Source organism: Mustela erminea, chromosome 1 (genome assembly GCF_009829155.1).
Source record: "Mustela erminea isolate mMusErm1 chromosome 1, mMusErm1.Pri, whole genome shotgun sequence".
In the NCBI taxonomy this organism is placed as follows: Eukaryota; Metazoa; Chordata; class Mammalia; order Carnivora; family Mustelidae; genus Mustela; species Mustela erminea.
Genome location: NC_045614.1, coordinates 192,935,929 through 192,961,640, shown reverse-complemented (window position 1 = coordinate 192,961,640; position 25,712 = coordinate 192,935,929). Strand labels below are relative to the sequence as shown.

General features: G+C 37.4%; 1 protein-coding gene across 10 annotated transcripts in view; it reads right to left on the bottom strand.

The window, feature by feature from the left end:
* USP25 (ubiquitin specific peptidase 25) overlaps positions 1-25,510 on the bottom strand; it is a 132,693-nt gene extending 107,183 nt beyond the window's left edge. For 5 of the 10 annotated variants that reach the window (XM_032352690.1, XM_032352715.1, XM_032352698.1 and 2 more), the window contains exons 1-2: positions 25,028-25,510; positions 225-302 (exon numbers count right to left, since the gene is read on the bottom strand). In XM_032352690.1, the coding sequence (XP_032208581.1) occupies positions 225-302; positions 25,028-25,072 (123 nt within the window). In that variant the 5' untranslated portion in view covers positions 25,073-25,510. Of the gene's footprint in view, positions 1-224; positions 303-25,027 lie in introns of those variants that run through there. The other 5 variants (XM_032352732.1, XM_032352746.1, XM_032352738.1 and 2 more) reach the window with 3 other exon arrangements.
* Between the last annotated feature and the right edge of the window lie 202 nt (positions 25,511-25,712).

Here is a 25,712-nt window from a genome sequence, read left to right as displayed (position 1 = left end):
ATACAGAGAAAGATTATCTGTCACTTCAAGGTATCTTGGAACATTAGGCTGCTGAAAACTAACATGCTTAGAATCACAGCCTAAATAAGGCTCTTACGTTATGAAAGTTCTTTCCTATATCTCTATTACTATACCACAAAATGTAACTAAAAACCTTTCATATATGGTAGGCAGTAGAGGTGAGGGTGTAACTTAAACTGTATGCCGTAGAACAGAGGCCGTACCTTCAAGGCTTGCTGCAGTATCTGGGCATCATTAATCCCAGTGATTTCTCTCAGCTGATTCAAAAACGTCTGCTGGTGCTAGAGAAGAAAAACCGAAATACACTTTAAAATCTGAAAATATACAAGAATAAGAAAATAAATGATCTATGGGTTTAACAAAAAAAAAAAAAAAAAACAGAAAACAAAATAAACTAGTATAGAAAACAAAACAATATAGAACTTGACAAAGACTCAACAAATTTCACTATTTTAGGGAGATTAACCATTCTCCTGTTTCCAAAAGGGAACTTGAACTTCTATTATTACTTCCCAAGAAATCTTACTGAATTAAGAGTTTCTGGCCCATTCTTCACCACCTAATTTATTCCTCCCAACAAGAAAAGGGTGATATGCATAATGATTAAGCCTAAGAAGAATTAAGGAAAACAGTTGTATCCACTGGGCTACTTTCACTAGGGGCTGAGGCCACTGAATGAGAAATCCTGGCAGTTCTTGCACCTCCCCCTGACCCAAGGGTCAGCCAGCATCCATTTCCCTATGATGTCTGAAAAAGACATGCCAAAGGACAAACCACACACTAGGTGTGTATATTACAAGATGGTGATCCTAAGATCTATTTGAGGAAAAAGAAGATCATCTCATTCTCTAACCCCTCTGATTTGGGATCAAAAAAGATCCCAAACAGAATTAATCATTTGCCCCATTTGCTTCAGATCTGCTGGTCTTCATGATCTATTATACTCTGCTGGAGAGAAAAGAGAAAAGGGGATGGGATCCCACTATCAAATACTGCCCTGAACCCCCCTAATTAAGAACCATGTTCCTTCCGACATCTCCGTATTTCTTCAAACAAGTTCCCTAAAACTGTAAGACGGCACCACAAAATAAAGTTCAATGGAAATGAAGTGTAAAAGAAGTCATCCCTAGAATAAAAGAACCTGCTGAAATCTTTCTTGAAAATGTTTTACATTCATCTCAGTAATAAACCAGTCAAGAATCCTCAACAGATAATAAAACTAGGGGGTAAAAATTTGATGGAAAATAAAGTAGTTACATAGCTTTAAACTCTATTCCTACAAATTATAAAGGGAGAAAGAGTGTAACTTTATAATGAAGAAATGACAAATACCACCTCGATCAAATAATCAGATTTAATATTACCAATACTGGAATAAAATGACAGCATATGCTGCCTGATGTTGTAGGATACACCAAGGCGACAATACCACCTATGGTGCTCCTGCCCGAAATGCATAACCTGAATCTAATCTTGTGGAAGCATCAGACAAATCCAAACTGAGGGACATTTTACCAAGTAATTACTCTGTTATCTTTAAAATGCTTATGTCATAAAAGACAAAGAGTGAGTTTCTAGATTAAAGGAGACAAAAAAAGGCCTGGTAATCAAATGTGGGAAACCAAACTGCATCTAACATTATGCTATACAGGACATTCCTGGGATAACTGGAGAAATATGAATATGAACTGTTTAGTAATAATACTGAATTAATATTAAATTCCTGAATTTGATAACTGCCCTATAGTTATGTAAGAAAATGTCTATTTTTCTTAGGAAATACAACCTGAAGTATTTTAAATTTCAAAGGGGCACTATATCTGCAATTTACTCTCAAATAGTTTAAAAAAAAAAAAGTTGTAGAAGTTTGTACTATCTTGCAACTTTAAATTTAAAATTACTTTATTATAAGGTTTTAAGATATTCTGTATACAGATCTGTTATAACCATAAAATGTGCATTTCAAAACATACTCGACAATTTATTTTTTTTTAAGATTTTATTTATTTATTTGACAGAGATCACAAGTAGGCAAAGAGGCAGGCAGAAAAAGGGGCGGGGGGGAAGCAGGCTCCCCGCCGAGCAGAGAGCCCAATGCGGGGCTCGATCCCAGGACCCTGAGACCATGACCTGAACTGAAGGCAGAGGCTTAACCCACTGAGCCACCCAGGCACCCCACATACTTGACAATTTAAATATGCATAACATATACACCTTCAGAGTTGAAGGGTCCTAAACAAATTACAAAATATAATAAAAAAATAAATAAAAAGCATACCGAAAATCAGGTTTGAGGTAACGGTCATCCAAATATCTTTCATAGAAATCACATGTATAAGCTAGAAATTACATTCAACTGCATGTAACAGAGTCCCATCTAAATAGTAGCTTCAACATACTGCAGTGTCTGTTTTTCCTAACGTAATTAGACTGGAGGTGGGCAATCCAGATCTGATAAGACCTCCCACATGCAAAGAAGATCTAAGCTCCTTCTGCCTTCCCACTGAACACTCTTATATGTGACATTCATCAAACGTCTGTCTCTCGAAGCCTCCTCAAGCACCCGCTACAAGTTCCAGGGAGGATAAAGGGAAGGGCACAAGACAAAGGGCATAAGCCAAAACAGTCTAACTGCTTTAAGAAGACCCATTATTCAGGGGCGCCTGGGTGGCTCAGTGGGTTAAGCCGCTGCCTTCGGCTCGGGTCATGATCTCAGGGTCCTGGGATCGAGTCCCGCATCGGGCTCTCTGCTCAGCAGGGAGCCTGCTTCCTCCTCTCTCTCTCTCTGCCTGCCTCTCTGCCTACTTGTGATCTCTCTCTGTCAAATAAATAAATAAAATCTTTAAAAAAAAAAAAAAGAAGAAGACCCATTCAGTGACTTCCACTTAAAGCTTCCTTGAGCGGAACAAAATTGCATGGCCACTCATAGTTGCAAAGAAGGTTGGGAAACATATTTTTCAGCTAGGCAAAAAGCCACTTTGAAAATGAAATCAAGGTTCTGTTTGTGAAGAAAAGCAAATATTGTATATCAGATAAGCATGGGCAGTATCCATCATGCCATCAATGAATTTTCATTTCCAACAACCTTATTAAAGAGCTGAAATAACAAGACTATCTAAAAATAAAAATAATAGTATATAAACAAGGTCATATAAAATGCCAGAAATAAAATAGTTGAGTAAAAAAAATTAAACAATCAAACTTAGAGATGAAAAAGAACTATCCTCAAACCTGTCAACTTCCCTATGTTCATTTAAAGTAGTACCAATAACTAGCAAATGGAACCATGACTAAGTTACTCAATACCAAACATCACAATGTTAAAGATGTAGAAAAATTTTACAGAAATTCTTATCTAAGGTTTTGTTTTACTGAACATAAAAAACTTGGAAGATTTTATGTGCTTCTCTGTAATCTCACCACCACCAGCACTCCAAACTCCATTCTTTACACGGAACATTATTTCCCTCAACTGCAAATTACCTGGTCATGGATCAGGGAAGGACTACTGAACACTTCCCCCAAATCAGTCACTTATACAAACGTTACCAGCTATTATTTACAATGCTGGAAAAATGGAAACAATACAAACGTCCTCACACTAAGGAAGTGGTTCTAAACTTTAATGTGCAGAAGAATGACCCAATGAGTTTGATAATAAACAAGATTCTTGGCCCCAGCCCCAGAGACGGTGATTCCAGAGGGGTTAGGGCTGATGGCTAAGGGATCTCCATTTTTAATAAGTATCTCAGATGATTTTTTATATAGATGGACTTAGAAACATAGTTTGAGTCAAGCAAACAAGTGCATATTTTTAAATAGCAAATATATAACCTATATAGAGATTATCTTCACAAAATCATATTAAGCTAAAGTGATGGAACACAAAACAGTATATCCACTAACAACTACAAGTAAAAAGTAAACAGGAAAATAAAGCTCAGAAAAGATTACAAGGGCCCATGTTAGACTCCCAATTCTCTTATCTCTGTAGCCATACCCTTTGCCACTTTTAATTTCCTCTCACTAGAGAGACAATTTCCTTGCTGCACTGATGACAGACTTAGCCATGTGACATGCTTTGACCAATGACATATTAAAGACAGTCATGCAGACATTAAATGTATTTGCATGACTGGGCTTCCCTCCTGAACTTCTGTAGCTTCCTTAAGAAGAACATGACCCTGGGTAGCGCACTCGCCCCAGAAGAATGAGGCACCTGTGAAGAAGAGCTACCCTAACCGAGCTGAAAATTGGTGAACATGATGACCGTATTTTGGTACACCACTAACTTCTGGAGTAGCCTATTATGGTAAGAGTCGACTGACAGTGCATTTTTTAAATTTAAAATTATTTAAATTTTAATAAAATAGCATTTTATTAAAGAGAAGTAACATCTTTGAAATTTCATAGCTTGTAGCTGTAATTTGATGTTTTGTTTATCTTTCACAACACAGTCAACTGAATATCTTAGAAAAAAAAATAATCCAGACGTATCTCTAGCATAGTTCATGATCCCATGAATTTTGACGGAAAATGGAATAAGGAAGAGAAAACGACTGGGATGGAGTAGAAGGCTGAGTGTGAAGGGGAAAAAGGTGAAAAAACTTTCTAGTTTGGTTAGCAAAAAATGGGAGAGAGATCAGAAGAGGTAAGCTATGAGAAAGATTCTAAGTTTATGGCACAGAAGGCATCACATCTGTCGTTTTCTCCTTTGTCACAGGCATCCTCCAGCTGTGCTTTTCCTGTCTATGAAAACCTGCACCTTCATTTCCTACAATTATATGTTTTTCTTGTTGCTATTTCTGTTGTAATTAAGACCCTGGTCTTTCATTCAAGGTTTGCACCTTTCTATTTATCACACTTCTGGTCTGCAGACACCCTGCTCCTCAACTAAAAATGTCCTGCACATGGGTTCTCTCCTCCTGGACTAGCAACTTTCGATCCAAGATGGATCCAACCCACTTCCCTCTCTAGAGCTCATTTTCTGAGCTCTGAGGTCTTTTTGTATGAATTTATATACTAAAATATAAGGAGGAGGATGCAATCTGTTCACACTGCTGGACCAAGAAAGGCAAGACACAATGTTCAAAGAAATTCAGCAACTGCAAACACCACAGAAATCAATAAGCTAACAAGCCAAGACTTCATGCAGGCCTTCCAATTCCTTCCTCAATGTTATTTTTATCACATGACTACATCTTTAAGTGCCCACTATGTGCAAAATACAGTACTATACACACTTCTAGGTAAAGGAAGCATCAGTAATTCCAATATAAATTAAGACTCAGAGAGTTCTACAGAAATTCTCTCCCTCCCCAATTGAACCTAGCTAATGTTGGGTCTGTTTTAAATCTGTTTCAGTAAATATACAGCATATTTAACACTGAGAATGCAAAAAAAAAAAAAAAAAAGGAATCACTTACTGGCTTAGACTAAAGAAAGAAGATAAGCATTTATTATGTTCTTGCTGTATGCCAAGTGTTTTGAGTGCTTCCAGTTTATAACCTCATTTAATATGAGCACACACGCACACATGTGTGTGCACACACACCCTCCAAAAAGTTACTCTCATTTCATAGCTAACAAAGGCTTCAAGAGATTATTAAGTACAGAGACAGGAACAAAAACTGGTTTTTCAAATTCCACAATCTGTACCCTTTCCATATTTTCTCTATATTTCATTTTGGAGATTAAAGATTCAGTGAAAAATGAAAACTCACTGCAAAAATGCAATACTATCGTCTATGTAAAATACTTAAATAATGGCACAAAAAAAGTGGAGCACCACTAACTACAAGGCAGGAAAACTTTCTACATTAAGGGGCAAATGATTCACAAGTCAGTCAATGGCTCCTGAATTTCCAAATACATATAAAACCTGGTTTAGTGAAAAAGAAAGAAAGCCAAAAGTTTCCATCTTCAGGGGGAAAAAAAAGGCAACTCCTAGAATAACCTCTAAAAACACTTCCGAGTTTTTTTTTAAAAAAAAGAGGGAAAAATCCTATTCTGATAGAAAATCCCAAGGCATTCTTAAACTTCAGGATCACATTCTCTAAAGCACTGCTAGGCCCCATGTGGTATTTTAATCACCTATCAATGAAAGGATTAACCATTCTACTGCCTTTAAGGCACGTGACCATACACACAGCTACTTTTGCAAATATCTTCTGGATCTACCCGGTAACACTAAACTGCCTTAGTTCATGTTATCTCTTCCCATAACAAGAAATCCCCATACTTCCTAGACAGATAATTCCAAACACATAAATCTGTCCTTCATGTGGCTTCTTTTTGAGTCGCAAACCTGCCTCTGCCTCTACCAACGATATAAACCCAAAACAAAACAAAACACAAACATATTTCACCAGATTGGGGACACTGGGAAAAACCTTCAACGCACACTAGGCTCTTCCAATAATGTATGGGAGCAATTCTACGCTAGAATCACACTGATTTCAAAAGATACCATCTATTTCACGTTCTCTCTATCCTTATCTATCAACCCAAATTTAGGTACCAGTTTCCTTCAGTTAAAGTTGGAGGGTCTCCTGGCACTTACCATAGATTACAATAATACACCATGGTTAACCACTAGACTCTAAGTCTCAAGAGAGCACAGACTATTTTGCTCATCAATGTGCTCCCCGGTAACTAATGCAGCATCTGGCATGTGGTAGGCACTTGATAAATATTGACTGAATAAATAACTACAGCAAAGTTTTTTGCAGAAATGAATTGGAGTAAGTCAGGTCATAGGCCTTGAACTCATCCACAGGAAAGAACATACTAAGTGATTATAGAAGACAGAACAAGAAGTATACATAAATCAGATCCACTTACTAAACAAACATTCCACACCCTCTTACAGTCTATCTAGAATCCCATAGAAAGTTTCATTTCCTAGTTCTGGTCTTATCAACCCTACTTGAATGTGAGTGTACAGTAAAATTTGTTGAAATTTTCAATTGCAAATAATCTAGACAGTAACTCTATAATGGTTGGGGTAATCCTGTATCTTCTAGCATCATAGAGTCAAGGCTTATCTCAATCTTTTTGGGAATAGCATTACAAAAAAATTAATCATATAACTCTATAGGTATGTAATTCTGAAGGCATGCATTTTTATTTTTCACTATTTACTATTCGCTATTTACTATTTTTCACTATTCATTATTTACTATTTCACACTTAGGCTTAAATATTCCAGAACTTCTGGTTTTAAAAAGATTTTCCCTATCATTTTATAGAATCCCAGAGCCACAAATGATCTTAAGAATTCGTGTAATAAAATCTAAAAAAAAAAAAGGAGAAGAAAAGTAAAGAGATAGTTAGCTAAGAGCAATTGATATAGTTGGTTTTTCCCACCTTTCCTCACCTCAGTCCATTTTCTTTCCTGCCACCCCAACTCTTTAATCAATCTAACAGCTGCATGATATCCAGGTCCCTAATAGCAGCCCCCATCCTTATTAGCTGGCAGATAACAGAAATGCATCATAAACAGATATTCTAAATGCACTTTCCCCCCAAAAAACTGTTACACAGCACTGTAAGTTCATATAGAGTTAAATACATTTCCAGGCCAAATAAGAACCCAACACCATGAAACATAGTTTCTATGAGGATATGCATTCCAAAACCCCAACTATCCCATTCTTTTGGGATAGACAATGTTTTTAAATTAGAGTGCCTTATTCTGTAAAACATCTGGGTAAACAACAGTTTTGTGAATCAAGTCATATCTTGATTATGATGAACTATATGATCTGAAGTTTAAATAAAATATATCTTCATATTATCTCTAGTTTCTACACTTAAATTTTCCTAATGAACTTGGGAGTCCAAAAATAAAATCCCTTATACTAATAAAACAAAATAAATACACTCTACATAGAACTCTCAAACTAGAATACTATATAATTCCTCACAGCTATATGTGTCACAGTTAACTCCTTTGTTAAAGCAAATACAGTTTGCGGTCATACTCACTACAGACATAATGCACCCTACTGACTACTAGGAAGTCCAATCATCGAGACATAGTGCTAAGTTTAATAAAGCATATATTCTAAACAACTTTCTTTTTCGGTTCTATAAGGCTATTTGCATCAATGTCCCAGTCTTCCACCCAGTGGACTTCTATCACATCTACAGCAAGAACTGAAACTCAGTCTGAGGGCAAACCTCTCCCAAATTTAATCCTTCCATTATTCTTTAGTTTTCTTTACATTTTTGTAGCCAATTATATGTTACTGGTGAGTACTTCCCTATACTAAACTTTCCCTATTCAAATTACTGTGTGGTTTCTGTATCCTAATTGGACCCTTATTAATAGAGCTTTCTTAAAAGCAATTTTTATATTCTAACAATATATTAATGATGTAATTCTGTATTTTTAAGGAAATAAATCTCAAAATAATTAGGAAGGGAAAAACTAACTATATATGCTAAGTTCTTGCCTAGAACTGCCATTAACAGAGCACTTGTTTTTTTAACTGAGCACTTATTAAAAGTATGGAAGACACTAGAGATTTCAATACATAGGTATGATTGATAAATCTTTGGCCATCGGTGACTGAACTCAATCTACAGTCCCTCTCCTGGCCACTGGACTGGGGAGTGGGCTGAAAATTCCAACTCTCTAATCACAGTGGTTGGTTTTCTGAGGTTGGTTTTAGAAGGAGTTAACTCATCAGCATACAAAAGACAGTAAATTCCAAGGATTCTACAGGCTCTGTGACAGGAACCTGGGAAAAAGACTAAATATTTATTTTTTATTATATCATATCTAGCCACATGAAGCTACTGGTAGATAACAGATGGCACCAAATTCTTCTGTTTGTTTTCCCTTGTTCATGGACTTCCCTGCCTAGAATGATAACTGTCAATCTACCTACTAGTCCTCCTTTCATTTCAACCACTCCCACCTCAACAAAGCCTTTCCTATTCCTCTTAGATCCTCTTCTTCGTCCTACCAATACATCTTATAAATACTTCATTTAACTTCAAATATCATATATGCATTTCTGACGTGTCCCACCACCGCCAAACTATAAGCTTTCTGTGTACTACTTACTTCTCAATCTGCTTCAAAGAAATAGTAATTAAATGCACAGACATGATAACGAGATGAATGAGTAGTAAGCATAAATGTACAACAGGCAACTGAAAACCTGAAACAAGAGTTTATCTAATGGTATAACATTTAATTAATTTTGAATATACAAACTTAGTACTAATGAACATATAGAAGTGAGAAAATACATGATCTCTCAAAGACAGCTTACAAAGGAAGACGGCAGAAAATCAAAGACTAAACCTTAGAAAATCCCCCCAGTTAGGAAGTACAAACACAGTATCATATTAGTAGCCAAATTTTACTGTACAACACAGCCCAAATGTGAAGAATTTAAATACATGTACTGACAGTTCACAGAGCAAAAACTGACATACTCACAGAACTCTTGCCCAATAGTGGGACCTATATGCTATCTTTCTACCCAATAATTCTCAACATTTTTGTGTTTGTAATATGCATTCAAATACTAAATATTTTTGGCAGCACACTTGAGAAGGTTTAAAACCTTCACCATAAGAAACTACAACTCCTAAGGCAGCTAGCAATAATTACAACACATTATTACTCCAATACATAATACTATCTCAAAGTGTCTGCAAAGCAGTTATCACAACTCATAGTAGTATCTCACCCTCTCGATTGTCCAGACCCCAAGATACGTTCACAAGGCAAAGTACTCACGGGTTTTAACAAATAATATTTATCGGGCACTAACTTAAAAGTAAGCTGTAATTGTTACCTCTTATTTGCAGGAAGTATATTCCACTTTGCACTAAACCATACAACATTCTGCATCAAAGACTCTATAATAATTACATTTACAGAGCTTTAGCAAAAACTAAAAAGACAAAAATAAAGTGTGATCAAACATGCAGGTACATCTGTGAAGATTTTAACAACAAAAAGGCTGAGAACACCACTATAAGACAATGGCTATCAACTGACTAACAGGTTCACAAAAGTAATGTGGATGACAACAGCAGTAAAATCTACTTCCAAAGCTTAATAATAATATCTTACAAGAATGTCCTGATACACATATATTAATTTCCTTGGTTGAAGTTGCAAGTGCTTAAGTTAGCTTCTGTAAAATACTCCCATCTGTCAAGTTAACCTTGTTAATCTAAATTTAACTAATTTTCTAGCTTTACTTACATCTATTAGTTGATTTTTGGTTTTAGTGCATAAGAGCCACACAACAGAACATAATAAATTTATGCCTAGTTATATTTATGCAAACTTCAGTAAAGTGATTAAAAAAAAAAAATACTTTGAGAGTCCCAGAGATCTGTTTTCCTTTAAAAAGGCCCAAAGTCAAGAAAAAAAATTTTGGCATCAGGTGAAGCATTAATGGGAAGAAAGAAGAACTTTTCAATAAAGTTGCTGGTTTTCCAGAAGGAAAAAGTTAATTTGGCCACCTACTCAAGGTGTAAAATCAAATCCTAGTGGAATAAGACTTAAATACTAGGGTAAAACAAGAAAAACAGTAGAGGGCGATAAAAGAGATTATCTTTATAAAGTAGTATATTGGGGGTTCAGGGGTACGCCTGGGTGGCTTAGTCCATTAAAGGTCTTCTCACGTCATCTCAGGGTCTAGTTATCAAGTCCCGCATTGGACGCCCTGCTCAGCGACAAGTCTGCTTCTCCCTCTTCCTCTTCCTCTGTGATCTCTAGCTCTCTCTCACTCTCAATAAATAAAATCGTAAAAAAAAAAAAAAAAAAACAGGGTATGGAAGTTCAAGGCAACTAATTACAAATGAGACTAAATTAAACTTCTCTTCATGAGAGGGATCCATAAAGAGAGTAAAAAGACCTCCTGAAATGGGAAAAGATACAAAACACATTAAAAAAAAGTATTTAGACTATAACAGACTCCTTCAAATTAAAAAAAAAAAAAAGTAAAACCAACCTAAAAGAAACAAATGTGAATTTCACAGGAAAAAAAAAAATCTCAATGGTCCATAAAAATGTAAATGAATAACTTATCAGCAATAGAACACTTCTGGCGTATCCAGAAGTATAAGTGAACTACAACACAAAGGTTCATTTATTTCATATGAACCTTGATTCTTACATCTCAGAACACACAAAAAAGTAAACTCTACATAGATCAGACACCTCAGTGTAAATGCTAATAAAACATCTTAGAAGAAAACACAGGAAAAAAATTTTATATACTAAAGTTTAGAAAACTAGGTCAAAGCACTACCTATGGAAGAAAAAAAATAGGACAATGAAAATCAATGTTAAAATATTTAGACTTCAGAAAACAGGTAAGAAAATAAAAAGACAAGCTACATACACATTAAGAAAAAATATATACATATAATGAAAGAAACTTTCAGAATACATAAATTTCTACAATTCAACAGCAACATACAAATTATTTGTACATGATATAAAAATGATCAGTAAGGAAAACATGGAGGCAGCCGGTTCCCAGTACTTCCCCACCACACCCCCTGGCCTGAATCCTGACCCTCCCACAGCCCCACTCCCTCTTTTCTATAGAGAGCCCCTTGAAATCCTAATGCAGCAGTAAGAGGAAGAACAAAGGTTCTGTAGGTCAGCCACCTCCCTTTGTACATTAAATCCAGAGAGCTTTGAGCTCTACAGCAATTCTGGCAGTTCCCAGGGTAGAAGGTCCCTGATCACCACAAGCACAGTCTAGAATGCACAAAAGGCATTTGCTTCCATCAGAAAACTATAAACCCTGAGGCTAGAGTTTGCCTGAGCCAACCTCCAACTTCAAGATGGCCAGGAGTAAGCCAATGTCAATACCAAATAAAATCAATCTTCACAGAGACCTAGGACCATACCTCCTCACACAGGACCCATGTCCTGAGGGGGTTACCCTGGTTCCCACAGCCCCAGAAATCTAGGCTTCCTACCAAGAGTTGAACCCAGCCATCTCCTATGCTGTCTTCATCTATCCAGCCAGAGCTGCAACAGGCTCCAGGGCAAGGATGCCCTTCTCCTAAAAAGTCACCAGCAAGAATGGAAACACATACCATCTGTCTTCTGTGAGTTCTGCAGTCTTATCACTGAACTGAGGACCGGGTCCCACTGGGGAAGAAACCCAGAAGTCAGTTCTGAGAATCTATATGGTGTGATCAAAATAGGCACAAAGAGTATCCACTGACCCCAGGAGGCCTGTGCAGAAAGCTGCTGCTTCTAAAAATTGAGCATTTTAAAACCAGAGATACTGGACTGCTGCTAGTTTCCTTTAAATCTTCCTTAGCCCTGCTCTGCCCCACAGTCTAAGGCCTCATGCGAAGACTTCAAGGGCGTTCTTGATGAGAAACCCAGACCAGCTCAGAGGCCTCAGCAAACCCCACACCCCAGCTCAAAGTTGTTTCTGTAGCTCTACCCCAAAGAAAGCAGATACTTGATTTCGCACGTATTTTGGCATGAACCGTAACATACACACCAGTGTATATGGGAGTGAACCACTGGTTCTCACATTAGTGTTACCACAGTAATGGACCTTTGCAGCTAATGCTTCTTCATTCCTGTCCCTCTCTCCACACTGCTCCCCCACACCCAGTTTCACTGAGAACCTAGCTCTCAGTTCTCAGCCAATCCTGCCCTCAGGCCAGGTACCGTCGCCTCTACCTCACCCACTTCCAGGCTGAACAGCACCAACAAAAACCCAGCAAGCAAGAGCTGTTTCCTTTTCCAGCTCAAAACAGGCTCTTCTTTCTTGTTCTCTCATGGACCAAAAACAGTAAGAAAAGTCTTTCTGACCCAAATGCTTACCTCTCCACAGTTCAGCCCACCCATCCAACTTGATCCAGTTGGACTCAAGCCCAGCCAACTTGGTCCTCCAAGTTCTTTCTAAATTTCCAAACCAACTACAATGTTAAAATATTTCATACCCTGTAGAACAAAAAAAAAATCATAAAGATTTCTCTTGTGTGTGTTATCAATTATCAAAGACATTAATTCAACGTTAGCTTGAGGCATGAAGAAAAGGATTTTCTATTTTTCTTAAAAAGATTTATTTGAAAGAGAGCGAACAAGCACAAAGGGGGTAGTGGAGGGAGAGAGAGAGGGGAAGAAGACTCCCCACCGAATGGGAGCCCGACAGGGTGGTTGATCCTGAGATCATGACCTGTGGCAAAACCAAGAGTCACACACTTAGCTAACTGAGCCACCCAGGCGCCCCTGAAAAGGGTTGTCATTCTTCAGCAGGAAGCCTTTTTAACAACTGTTTTAAAAAATAATAAAATGAAGGAGACTGTGGAGTTTTATTTTGTTTTAGGAGCCTATCAGTACTTGCTCCTAAAATGTTGTACCTCTAGCAACATCCTTAGCTTTTTTAGCTATTTTCAGGTGTGGAATAATTAACTAGCTACTCTTACTGCTGATCCTATAAGAATGTAAAACTGGATAAAGTTGACCTTCGAACAGTACAGGTTTGAACTGTGCAAATCCATTTATATGTGACTTTTTTAAAATTAAATATACTACAGCACTGCAAATGTATTTCCTCTTCCTTTTGATTTTAATAACATTTTTTCTCTTTTTTTCAATATTTTACTTATTAATTTGAGAGAGAGAGACACAGACATAGCTACAGAGAGCGTGAGTTGGGAGGAAAGGGAGAAGCAGACTTACCACTGAGCAGGAAGACCAAGATCCCATGACCCTGGAGCATAACCTGAGCCAAAGGTAGACACTTAATGACCTGAGCCACCCAGACATCCTGACATTTTCTTTTCTCTAGCTTACTTTATTGTAAGAATACAGTATATACAGAATACAGCCTGGGTGTGTCAGCAGTTAAGCATCTGCCTTCGGCTCAGGTCATGATTTCGGGGTCTTGGGATTGAGTTCTGCATCAATCTCCCTCTCATTCCCCCTCTGTTCTCTCTCTCCCTCTCAAATAAATAAATAAAATCTTCAAAAAAAAAAAAAAAAAGAATACAGTATGTAATACATATAAAATACAAAACACGTATTAATTGACTATATCAGTAAGGCTTCCAGTCATTGTAGGCCATTAGTAGCTGAAGAGTGGGAGAGTCAAAAGGTATACACAGATTTCTGACTACATGGAGGGTCGGTGGGGGGGAGGGGTTAGTGCCCCACCCCCTACATTGTTCAAGGATCAATTGTATATGAGAAGCAATATTTTAAAATCCTCCAAAAATAGCCAATAAGCACATGAAAAAATGTTTAAAACCACAAGTCATTAAAGAAATATAAATTAATACCACAATCAGGTACCACTACATACATACTAAAATGGCTAAAACATAAAAGTTAACTATACCAAGTGCTGACAAAGAAGTAGACCAACTTTAACTCTCATACCCTGCGGATGATAATATACAACAGTACAACCACTTAGAATAAACATGTAGCAATCTTTTATAACAATTTTACTCCTCTGTATTTGAACAAGAGAAATGCAAATATGTTTCCTCAAAGAGGTACTTAAAAATGTACATGTAACAAATCACTTATAAGGGCCAAGAACTGGAAACAAACCAAAAGTCCACCAATAGAAACATGTTTACATGGTTTGTAATATTCATATAATGAATTATCATTCAGCACTAAAAAGGAACTACTAACATATGAATAATGTGGCTCAATCTCAAAAGCATTTTGCGGAGAAAAAAAAAATGCCAAATGCAAAAAAAAAAAAAAAGGACTTTTAAGATTCCATTTATGTGAAGACCTAAGAAAACCAACACTGGCCTGTAGTAACAGAAATCAGATCAATGCTCACCTGGAATAGGAGTGTGGAGATACTAAATAGAAAGAGTGACACAAGTGTATCTTTTGGAGTTGCCAAAATTTGTCTAATTATATACTTTAAATGGGTGTCTGGGGCACCTGGGTGGCTCAGTCATTAAGCGTCTGCCCTTGGCTTAGGTCAAGATCTCAGAGTTCTGGATTCAAGCCCCACGCTGGGCTCCCTGCTAAGCCTGTCTCTTCCTCTCCTCCCCAAACATGTTCTCTGTCGCTACTTTTGTCTCTCTCTCTCAAATAAATAAATAAAATCTTGAAAAAAGGAGGGGGGGCGGTTTTATTTTGGTTTTTGTAAACCATACCACAGTAACATTAACTTGGAAAGGTCAAGATAGCAACTAACAGGATATGGAAGGAAGTGACAGGTTGAGTGAGGCACAAAGGAAATGGCTAGAATAAAAAGATGTTCTGTTTTATGTCTAGGATGATACAAAGGGTAATAAGTTATTATATTTATTTTAGGTATACATAACCTTGCATATGCTTTGGTGCGCGCACACACATACACACACACAAACCTTTCAGAAACGATTAATACACATACACAAACACACACACACACTCCAAAAAGAAGAAAAAGAGGAAGACTACAACCCTAGTATGTACAATTGTTTCCCAACTCCTTAATGTATCAGTCAATTAACAGAAAGACTAAATCTGCCCTATTGAGTTTGGGGTTGGGGGTCAAGTGTCCCACCTATGCACCTGAAGCTTTGGATTTCCATCCAGATGTTGCCCTAAAAGCCAAGGCAGAAGGCATTTCCCTTACAAAAGGAAAGTATCAGTGAACTGACAGGGAGAAACACCTGAAATAGAAGAAAGTCTGTATGTTCGGAGACTGCTCCACCGTTAAATTGGGCATACTGTAATAATTCAAGCCCTGGAGGTGCCCCACAGCCAATTTACACAAGTGCTGAAGCATGCTTATCACTAAGAATATTAATTAATTTCAACTAGTGGTCCTCAAACTTTAAGTTCAGAAGAACCATTTGGGATTCCCATTAAGAATGCCCTAGTCCAACTATTGTGCTTGAAATAGTAAGTCGGGGGTGAGGCACAGTTTTAGCAAGCTCCACAGGAAATGAATAGTCTACAAACCACACTGTAAGAAAGTCTGATCTAAACCTATACCAAAAGGCTAAAAAGACAAGGAAAATATTGCTGATAACTTTTAAATATTAAGACCAGGTAATTCTTAAAAAGCACAGATTGTGCTAAACAGTTAACTGAAGGAAGAAAAGGAGAAAACTTTCAAAAATTACCCGTCATGTGTATAAAATAAAATATCCCGACAAGGAGAATATTCTTGAAAATTAGGACAAGTTTGCCAAAATAAACACAAGTGGTCATTTTATAAATTCAACTTTCACTTCCTCTACTTAGCCACATTGCATAGTGACATTCCAAAACGGCTTTTACAAGCCAAATTTGGTCTTTCATATATTATAACATTAATGATTATTGTAAGCTGTGATACCATACTCACCATGTCTGATTTTATAGGAGGTAGGATGACAGAAAAGTAACTGACAAACCATCTCCCCACCTACTCCGGGCACCTGGAGTATAACTTTCATGAGTCAAGAGCAAAACATACATGAACATCAAAACTTAAAATTTTACAATATTCCTCAGTTCTTTAGAAACAGAAGCCTTTTTATAACATATAAGCTCATACAACTAACACATGTAAATACTTTAAAAACCCATTAGGTACCAAAGTAGGGAACAGTCCTTTAAAATCAGTAATAAGATAATATCTATTACCATCATTTCTAATCAACTTTTATTAGGGATCTTACCTAGTACAATAAGAAAAAAATGAAATTACAGACATAAAAATTAGAAATAAATAAAACTGCCATAATTTATTCATGATATAATCTTTTACACAGAAAATCCAAAATCACCTCTGTAAAAGTATTAAAATAGAAAAGTTCAGCAAGATGGCTAGATACAAGATCAACATACAAAAGCCAGTTGCATGTGTAGTACACACCATTAACAAATAACAAATATTTTAAAGCACATATAATTAATATCAAAAATTACCATCTAGAATAAATGATGTACAAAAATCCTACAGTTAACATTATAAAATGAAGAGATATTAAAGAAGACATAAATAAAAGAAGTATACTCTGTTCATGGCTAGAAAGACTCAATTCCATAAATATGTTAATGATCCCAAACTGGTCTATACAATCACTTGAGTTAATAAAAACTCAAGCGTTTTTCAGAGGACTTGGTAAGATTATTCTAAGACTGGTAAGATTATTCTATTCATTTCTAAGGAAAATAAAGTATAATGACACTTTGGAAGAAGAAAAGCAAATCTACTTTTCCAGTACTACAGATTATTATGAAGCTATGGCAATGAAGACAGGACGGTATTCACAAATGAAGGATGAAACATAAGACAACTCAAGGGGGAAAAAAGCACCATATAGAGCTTTTGTATATGATAAAAATGGCTTGTCATTTCAGTAGGGGAGAGCATTAACTTTTCAATGAGGTAAAATTAGTAATTAACAACAAAACAAAAAATCATATATAATGAAAATTAAATTGGATCCCCACCTCATACCTGTTATAAAAAGCAAATGAAGATGGAATAAGGTTTAAATGTTCCAAACATAACTTTAAAACTCTCAGTAGAAAAGACACATGTATATCTTTTAGCTATCAAGGCAGAAAAAAGTTTCGAAAGTCAAAACAATGAAAATTAAAAATATGTATCTTCAAGAATTCATAGAGCTACAATAAAAAGGAAATTAAAGGGAAGATAAACGTAGGATTCAAGATGATTATAATCGCAGATCAAAATAGAGGGATGGAAATGAAAATGAGACTGGTTAGATATAGGTTACTTTCAAAGTTACAGCTTTTGCTTTAAGTAGGATTTATGCATTTGTTATTAAAAAGTAAAATTCATGAATATTATTAAAAGTTAATAAGTGGGGACGCCTGGGTGGCTCAGTTGGTTAAGCGGCTGCCTTCAGCTCAGGTCATGATCCCAGCGTCCTGGGATCGAGTCCCACATTGGGCTCCTTGCTCAGCAGGGAGCCTGCTTCTCCCTCTGCCTCTGCCTGCCTCTCTGCCTGTGCTCACTCTCTCTGACAAATAAATAAATAAAATCTTAAAAAAAAAAAAAGTTAATAAGTGGGTGCCTGGGTGGCTCAGTGGGTTAAGACTCTGCCTTCGGCTCAGGTCATGATCTCAGGGTCCTGGGATCGAGCCCCGCATCGGGCTCTCTGCTCAGTGGGGAGCCTGCTTCCCCCCTCTCTCTCTGCCTGCCTCTCTGCCTACTTGTGACATCTCTCTCTCTCTGTCAAATAAATAAAATCTTTTTTTAAAAAAGTTAGTAAGTAATTCATTAAAAAATGAAACATTTGCATAGAAAACTAATCATAAATCAATATTTATGATTAATTCAACTTTGCTTATTTCACAACTAAAATGCAGATTATTAAAACAAGCCCTCAAAAAAGTATATGACCTGGCACCTGAGGCTCAGTGGGTTAAGCCTCTGCCTCAGGCTCAGGTCATGGTCTCAGGGTCCTGGGATCTAGCCCCACATCAGGCTCTCTGCTCAGCAGGACGCCTGCTTCCCCCCCTCTCTGCCTGCCTCTCTGCCTACTTGTGAGCTCTCTCTGTCAAATAAATAAGTAAAATCTTAAAAAAAAAAAGCAAATGACCACCTATGGAAGCAGTAAATTCACAACTGACAGTACAAAAATAATAATTTGTACAATCAAACTAAAAATTTACCTCAACATACAGGACAAAAAAAAGGAGAAAAAGAAATCACAAAATAAAATTTGTAGGAAGTAAGAGAGATGAATGGTATCTAATCAAATAATGTCATTACGGAAGGAGGGCATGGGAGAAGGAATAGAGTAGAAACAATAATTTTAAAATATACAGCTTTTTCCTGAGAACATGAAAGTTTTCAGACCAAAAATCCTAGGAAGAACTGTTAAGAACACACACACACACACACAGTTTCTGGATTCTAAAACCAAAGAGGAAATCTTTCAAGCTTACACAAAGAGTTAACTTATCTACAAAAAAGAAGTAGAATAACATCAAACAGTATTAAATCTGCCAGAAAAATATACAGCTAAAATTAAATACCTAATTTAAAAAAAATTGGCTACTAATGTGTTTATAACACAAGTAATATTTTTGATGTAAGGTGCATCTTAAGAAATTTAAAATGCCATCATTTACAATACAATTCCATATTAACCCAATAAAATCAGGAATGTTGTAAATAAAAATATGCTAAAAAGTCTTTCTTATTGGGGACAGATTGAAAGAAAACTGTTCGTTCTGACACAATCAGAAAAATGTTTAGATATATATTTGTTTATAAATAAGAGTAGAAAGGAGAAAGATTTGTTAATCATAGAAGATACAAAGAGGCAAGGGTGGGGGAGGTGAAACATGAAAACTTCATCAATCCATCAAAACTGAGTGGACAAAAACAAAACTAATAAATGGAAACTCAGATGACAAAAGAGTATTTTTATCAGTTACCACCATATACATAAATGATTAAATTCTACTAAAAGACTAACAAAAGCACGCAAGTTTAGATTAGATCCATTAGAAATAAGAATGTGATGAGACTACATTAAAATTTCATCAACATCTCTCAGAATTTGACACAAGAAAAAAAAACCATGAAATATTCAAATCACACTGTGTTTATTTAATATATAAATACAGAACTCTAACTTTCAAATACATATCCTTTTCATATGCTCATTAAAACCTCACATAGTCATAAGAAAATCTTAATTTCTTAAACTGTCAGAAATCATGTTTTCTAAACAGTACATTGAAACATAAATCAAGAATTTAAAAATGCAACATTTTAGGAGGTATACCAGAAAAGAAAAAATCTTTTAAACATTTAAAGAAAAATGAAGTCAAATCCCAAACAAAATCAGATGAAAACCCACAGCCCAAAATGCTTGTTATTAATATACGACTAGAAACTCACTAAATGTTGAATTCACATATAAAAAAGCAACAATAACTACCCCCCCAAAAGCAGAAAGGTAGAAATACTAAATACAAAAGTAAAAATCAATAAAGTCGAAGATACACAGAAAGTATAAAGGAACCAAAGAATTGGATTAGGGAAATACTGGTAAAATAGATCAACAACCTGGCAAACATTACTGAGAACAAAACAAAACAATCAGGAATAATAACAGAATCTATCTACATAGATTTAAGAGAAAACATCAGACAGATAGATATAGATATATAGATATGCACACACTTACATACATAGACATCTAAATGAAATCAAATCGAAATCTATAAGCATTTTTAAAATTGATTCTGGAAGAGGCAGAAAACCTAAAAGGTTAACTGTCAAAATGTAGAAAGCTTGTCTAAAACTTGCTCTAGATACATGGTCAGCCTACTATAGTCATATTCACCAAATCTTTACAGTAGTAAGTACTGAGGTTAGATGACAAAACATGCTTAAATACCACCAATTTTGAATGATTTAACCTAATCCTGCACTAAACAATTCCAAAAACAAAGGAAAACCTAAAAAGCTTTCTAATGATTTTATGAGCTAACATTACCTTGATAACCCATATGTACAAAAGCAAACTCCATAACCAATCTCATTTAAGAATACAGATACTAAATTCCAGATCAAAATTTAGCATACTGATTTTGGAGGCATCATGACTACATGAGATTTTACCAGAAAGCAATATAGCATGGCATAATGGTTAAGAGCCCGTGAGTCTCATAACCCTGAGTTTAAATTCCACCCCCAATACATACCATCAATGAAATGTTCCTTTAGTTCTTCTCTAATACCGTTTCCTCAACCACAACATGTAGGGGGAAGGGGGAAAAAAAACAGTGTTCACCTAATAATAATGTTTGGGAAAATTAAATGAATAAAAAGTTTCAAAGAATCTAAGCACAATTCCTCAACATAGGTTGGTATATGTAACATTCCATATATGTTATCTATAACAATTTTTGTGTCTATTTTTGACATACAAATTATCACACTGGTCACTGAAAAAAGGAGAAAGAAAAAGGCATTTGATAATGAATTAACATCTAAATCTGATTTCAAAACATTACAATTACAAGGAAATCTCCATATCAAAATGAAAGAATACATAACAGAAACTAACACTAATCCTAGCAGTATTCTGTAATCTTAGCGAAAGCAATAAAAAAATGAAAAAAGAAGTATGACTATTAACAAGGAATAAGTCAGAGTGATAACTACTCGCAAATGACATGAACTATATATATAGAATATTAAAGAAAGTCAACAAAATATTTATTAAAACTGATGAAACTTCATTAAGGCAGCTGGATACAATGTTAGTATACAAACCAAAATTAGGTGGGCAAGAGAAGGAACAAGGGAATGAGCAGCTGGATCCCTGTCTCTTGCCCATACCAAGTCTTACGCTAATAACAACATAATCACTATTTAGTACCAAAGAATACCCCTTTTAAGTAATGTTTACAGTGATTTACATAATTTTCACTGTCCTTTGAAATGCTATACTGTATTTTTACAACTTTTAAATGATACCTAAATTAGAAAATACTATATAATTTAACTAAAAAATTTACCTTGTAACCAGCTTGCATTGTTTTCCAAGTTTTGCTTTAACTCTTAAATTGGCTGATCTGTGACAACCTTGCCACTTGACCCTGCCCCACCATAATTAAGTGACAGTTGACCACTGATTGATAAAACTCCTTCGGCCTCATCCTCTAGTATTTCTTTTTTGTCCTCCCTATCCAGAAATGAATGCTTGGTTAGCTCCACTAAACATTCAGATCTAAAAGAATTGCTCACGCCTAATCATACTAACTTTAAGGCTTTAAGGGAAGATTCAGAGGCAATTAATGACTTGTCCAAGGTCATAGAGAGGTGATTTAGACCCAACCCACACCTACAGTCTTTCCACTACACAGCCTATATTCCAACAGTAGTCCAAAGTTTCTCAATAATTTAATCCTGAGATTCAGTTTGGAAAATAAAACAATTACTACACTTACATTCCTTTTAGAAAACATTCACTCATTATTTCACTCACCAAGTATTTACTGAAACCTACTATGTGCAAGAAACCATTCTTAAAAAAGAAAGAAAGAAACCATTCCAAGCTCTAGGGTGAAACAAAATAGGCAAAATAGCTGCCTTTATGAATCTTATATTTTATTCAAATCAAAAGGATGCTTTTAATGCACACAGTACCCAACTCACTTCCCTCTATAAATCAATTTGATCCCTGGGAGGAAGCCTTCTACCACAGCCCTAAGGAATCCTCATTTGGGACCTGAAGCTATGTATGTATCAAAATTTTGAGATCTAAGAATGGTACAATTAGGTAAAATACCAAGCACAAATGTTAAAGATACCTGTTCAAGACCAAAATTATGAATAGGATTTAACCAACTCTACCTAATCTATAACACTTAAACCTCGTAAGAGCAGCTTTCTGCGGTTTTACTACATCTTTTAACTTCCTACCGTGGCCAAACTCTAGCAACCAAGCGAAGAACACATCAGAGGAAAAGACAGCCAGCCTCTTGCCTTATACTGTGACAAGCTACTTTGCAGGTGAACAAAAGACTTATGAAAGCTTTGTGTTGTGCTACTTTAAAAAAATACACACACACACACACACACACACACACACATATATATATATACACACAAATATAAACTAATCATCCTTCTGGAAGAAAAAAAAATTTTGAAAATATTAAAAACTGTTCCAACCACCAGAATAGAACTACATACATAAAACGAATATGCTTGTGCATTCACATATGTAATTTAAGGAGAGCAGGAAATAGGCTAAAATTTGGGTTATGCAATATGCACCAGACACTTTTTGTTTCCTGATAATTCATAAAGTTTCTAAGGGAAAACAAAGAGTTTCACTTTTGTTTCTTCTAAAGTATGAAGGTCACTTCCTAGTTACTAGCTTGTCGTCCCCTACTTAGTTACTAATTTGGTGAATTTAAACCTATCAATTTATTTGTAGTGGATGGTTTAAAGTACATATACCCATTAAGTATTTTTAAATAGTTTGAATATGTGTAACAAAGTAATAGTATATTAATGCAAAACATTTTAAAAAACACCCACACACACATTCTTTTCAAAAAAAAAAAAATCCATACATACCATTATGGAAGTATAAAAATAAATGTATAATATTGCTCTAAAAAAATTTCCCAGTATCTCTAAAATGATCTGACACACACACTAACAATAGCATCATAATGATATTACTTTGGATTAACAACTATTCCCTTTTGTAAGGAGGGGGCTCATAAAACTAGGAAACTGGATTTGATGGCCAAGATCATTTTCAGTCATTTGATTCTAGACCCTACAATTTTATGCACAAATCTCTGAACCAGGCAGATCCGCATTATCTAATTCAATGCGAAAGAAGTACTTTGGTCAAATCAACTTAAAAAAAAAAAAAAAAAAACCAACGACAACATAAAAACTTCTTGCCATTGTTCAAACTTAAAAGATGTGAAAAACAGGAGCCACATTTCTCACTTTCAATCAGGCTTTAATATTCAACACTCAAGAGAACTATAAACAAAAATGATACCAAACCTATTAGAGTACTGCTTAGCATACATATGAACACAAGATCCTGCTCCAGGTATTATTAACACTTTATCACATACTTAACATCAAAAACTAAAGTTTAAGGTATTCAAAACAAAATAGGAGGATTAGGAGATAAACTGTTCTAAACGCCCACTATTAAATCGAGAATTACTGCACTGTAAATAAACTGCAGTCTGCAACAATCAAATGAGTTTACCAGTAACAGTTAACTTACACAAGAGTTCCAAAGACAACTTTCCCAAAGTGTCTAAAATAACAATACACTATCCTTGCTTTCCAAAATTCTTGAGCATCTTCAATTACCTCAAGCACTATCAGAATTCTAAAAATAATCTCAAAGCAAAAACTTAGCGGACAGTGAGTGTATACAGATAGCCCACTTTCGGACAGCAGGCCTTATACTGAAATCAAGCACAGGTAGGAGGATACAAACTACGCCGAAACTTACAACAGGGCGGGGCATTCATTACTCAGCCAGATAAGCCAAACACAGCTTTGATAGCTGCTCACAGTAAACCCTAGTTACCCCCCAAATGCCGACGCGACTAAAACAATCTTTTCCTTTTGCCCAAAATGCTTTACACAAAAATGACAAAAAAAAAAAAAAAAAAAAAAGTCAGAGCACACAACTCTTCAGGAAATGGTGCAAGCCATTATAGTGCACTTGAGATTCTGAAAATAAAATCTCAAATAAAAGAAACACCTCTCACGATTCGATATAAAAAACCTGAAGCTTCACATAGATTTTACTTATTATTATTATTTTTTTAATTTAACTGAGTGACCATTTGAATACGTGACTGAGGCAAGAGTAAAGGGTGAAGAATGCGAATAAGGTCAAACTTAGGGGACAAAAGATTTCTGGAATAAACATGGCCAGAAAGGCTTTCTTTCTTAGGATCAGTTTCTATACTCAGAGACAAGGAAAAGGAAACCGAAAAAGGGAAAAGAACAAACCAAATTCTCTACTGCTACACAGAGTCCACCTGGCAAATGAACCTGCCCCACCAGGCAGGATTCTCATGGAGACCCCTCTTGCAAAATAGCAGGCCTGCCATGCTCCCACCTTCGAAACACAAATTGTGTGCAGAAAGGATGACAACTGGTTATTCTTTTAAAAAGGGGGGGGGGGGGGTGGGGGAGGAAGTGAATAAAGTTTAATTCCGAAGCCCCATAGAGAAGTGTAGGAATGCGAGGGTCGCTCCCAATACAGAGCCCGCACCTTCTGCTACAGGTAAACAATCGACAAGGAGGAAGCGGACTGGAACCCAAGAACTAGACCCCACTCCCCACACGCAGCCTCGCACTGGGCGCGACGCCCCCAAAGGCGGCGCTCAGGGGCGGCGGACGGCGGGGGAGCAAGCCCGGGGCAGCCGAGGCCCCAGCGGCGGTGGGGGAAAGGCCCGGGAGCACCCGGCCGAGGAGAGTCAGAACGGCACGTCGGAAGGAGGAGCGGGGCCCGGCCGCGCCGGCTCCCGGGCTCGCCTCACCTTCTGCGCCGCGCTCTGCTGCAGCACGTTCTGCTCCACGGTCATGGCCCCCGCGGCGCCGGCGGCGACACAGGCGGCGGTGTGCGGCTCCTCGCGCCTCCGCCGGCCCTGGTCGCCGCGCTCCGCCAAGCTCCAGGGAGCGGCGCGGACCGCCGGGGAGTACAGCGCCCCCGCCAGCCGGGCGCGAAGGCGATGGCGGCCGGCGTGCGCGGGCACCGCTGGCTGGCGGCGAGGCGCGGACAGCGAGGGCCACGGCGGCGGCCCCACGACTTCACGCGGCCCGCCTCAGAGCGGCTTGTCCGCCGCGGCCGGGGCCATGAGCGGGCGGCGGACGCTGGGGCGCGGGAGGGCGCGAGCAAGCCGGGCCGCGTCACGCGCGCGCGCTCCTTCGCTGGCGGCTCGCGGGCCACTGCGGGGAAGGGAGAGGGAACGGAGGGAGCGGCGGGCCGGAATGGCGCTGTTCTCCTCCCTCCCCGACTCCTCCTCCCCTCCCCTCCCCCAACCGCCGTCACCTCCCCCGCCCCGCAGCTCCTCCCCCGCTGAGCCCCGCCCGCCGGCTGCCCTAACCCTATATTGTGACCCGCGGGGCGGCGGGGCGGGGCGGGGCCGGGCCGCCTTGGAGCCCCGCCCCCAATCCCCGGCCCCGCCCCACTCTGCGCGGGCCCGGCGTTCCCGGGGTGGGGCG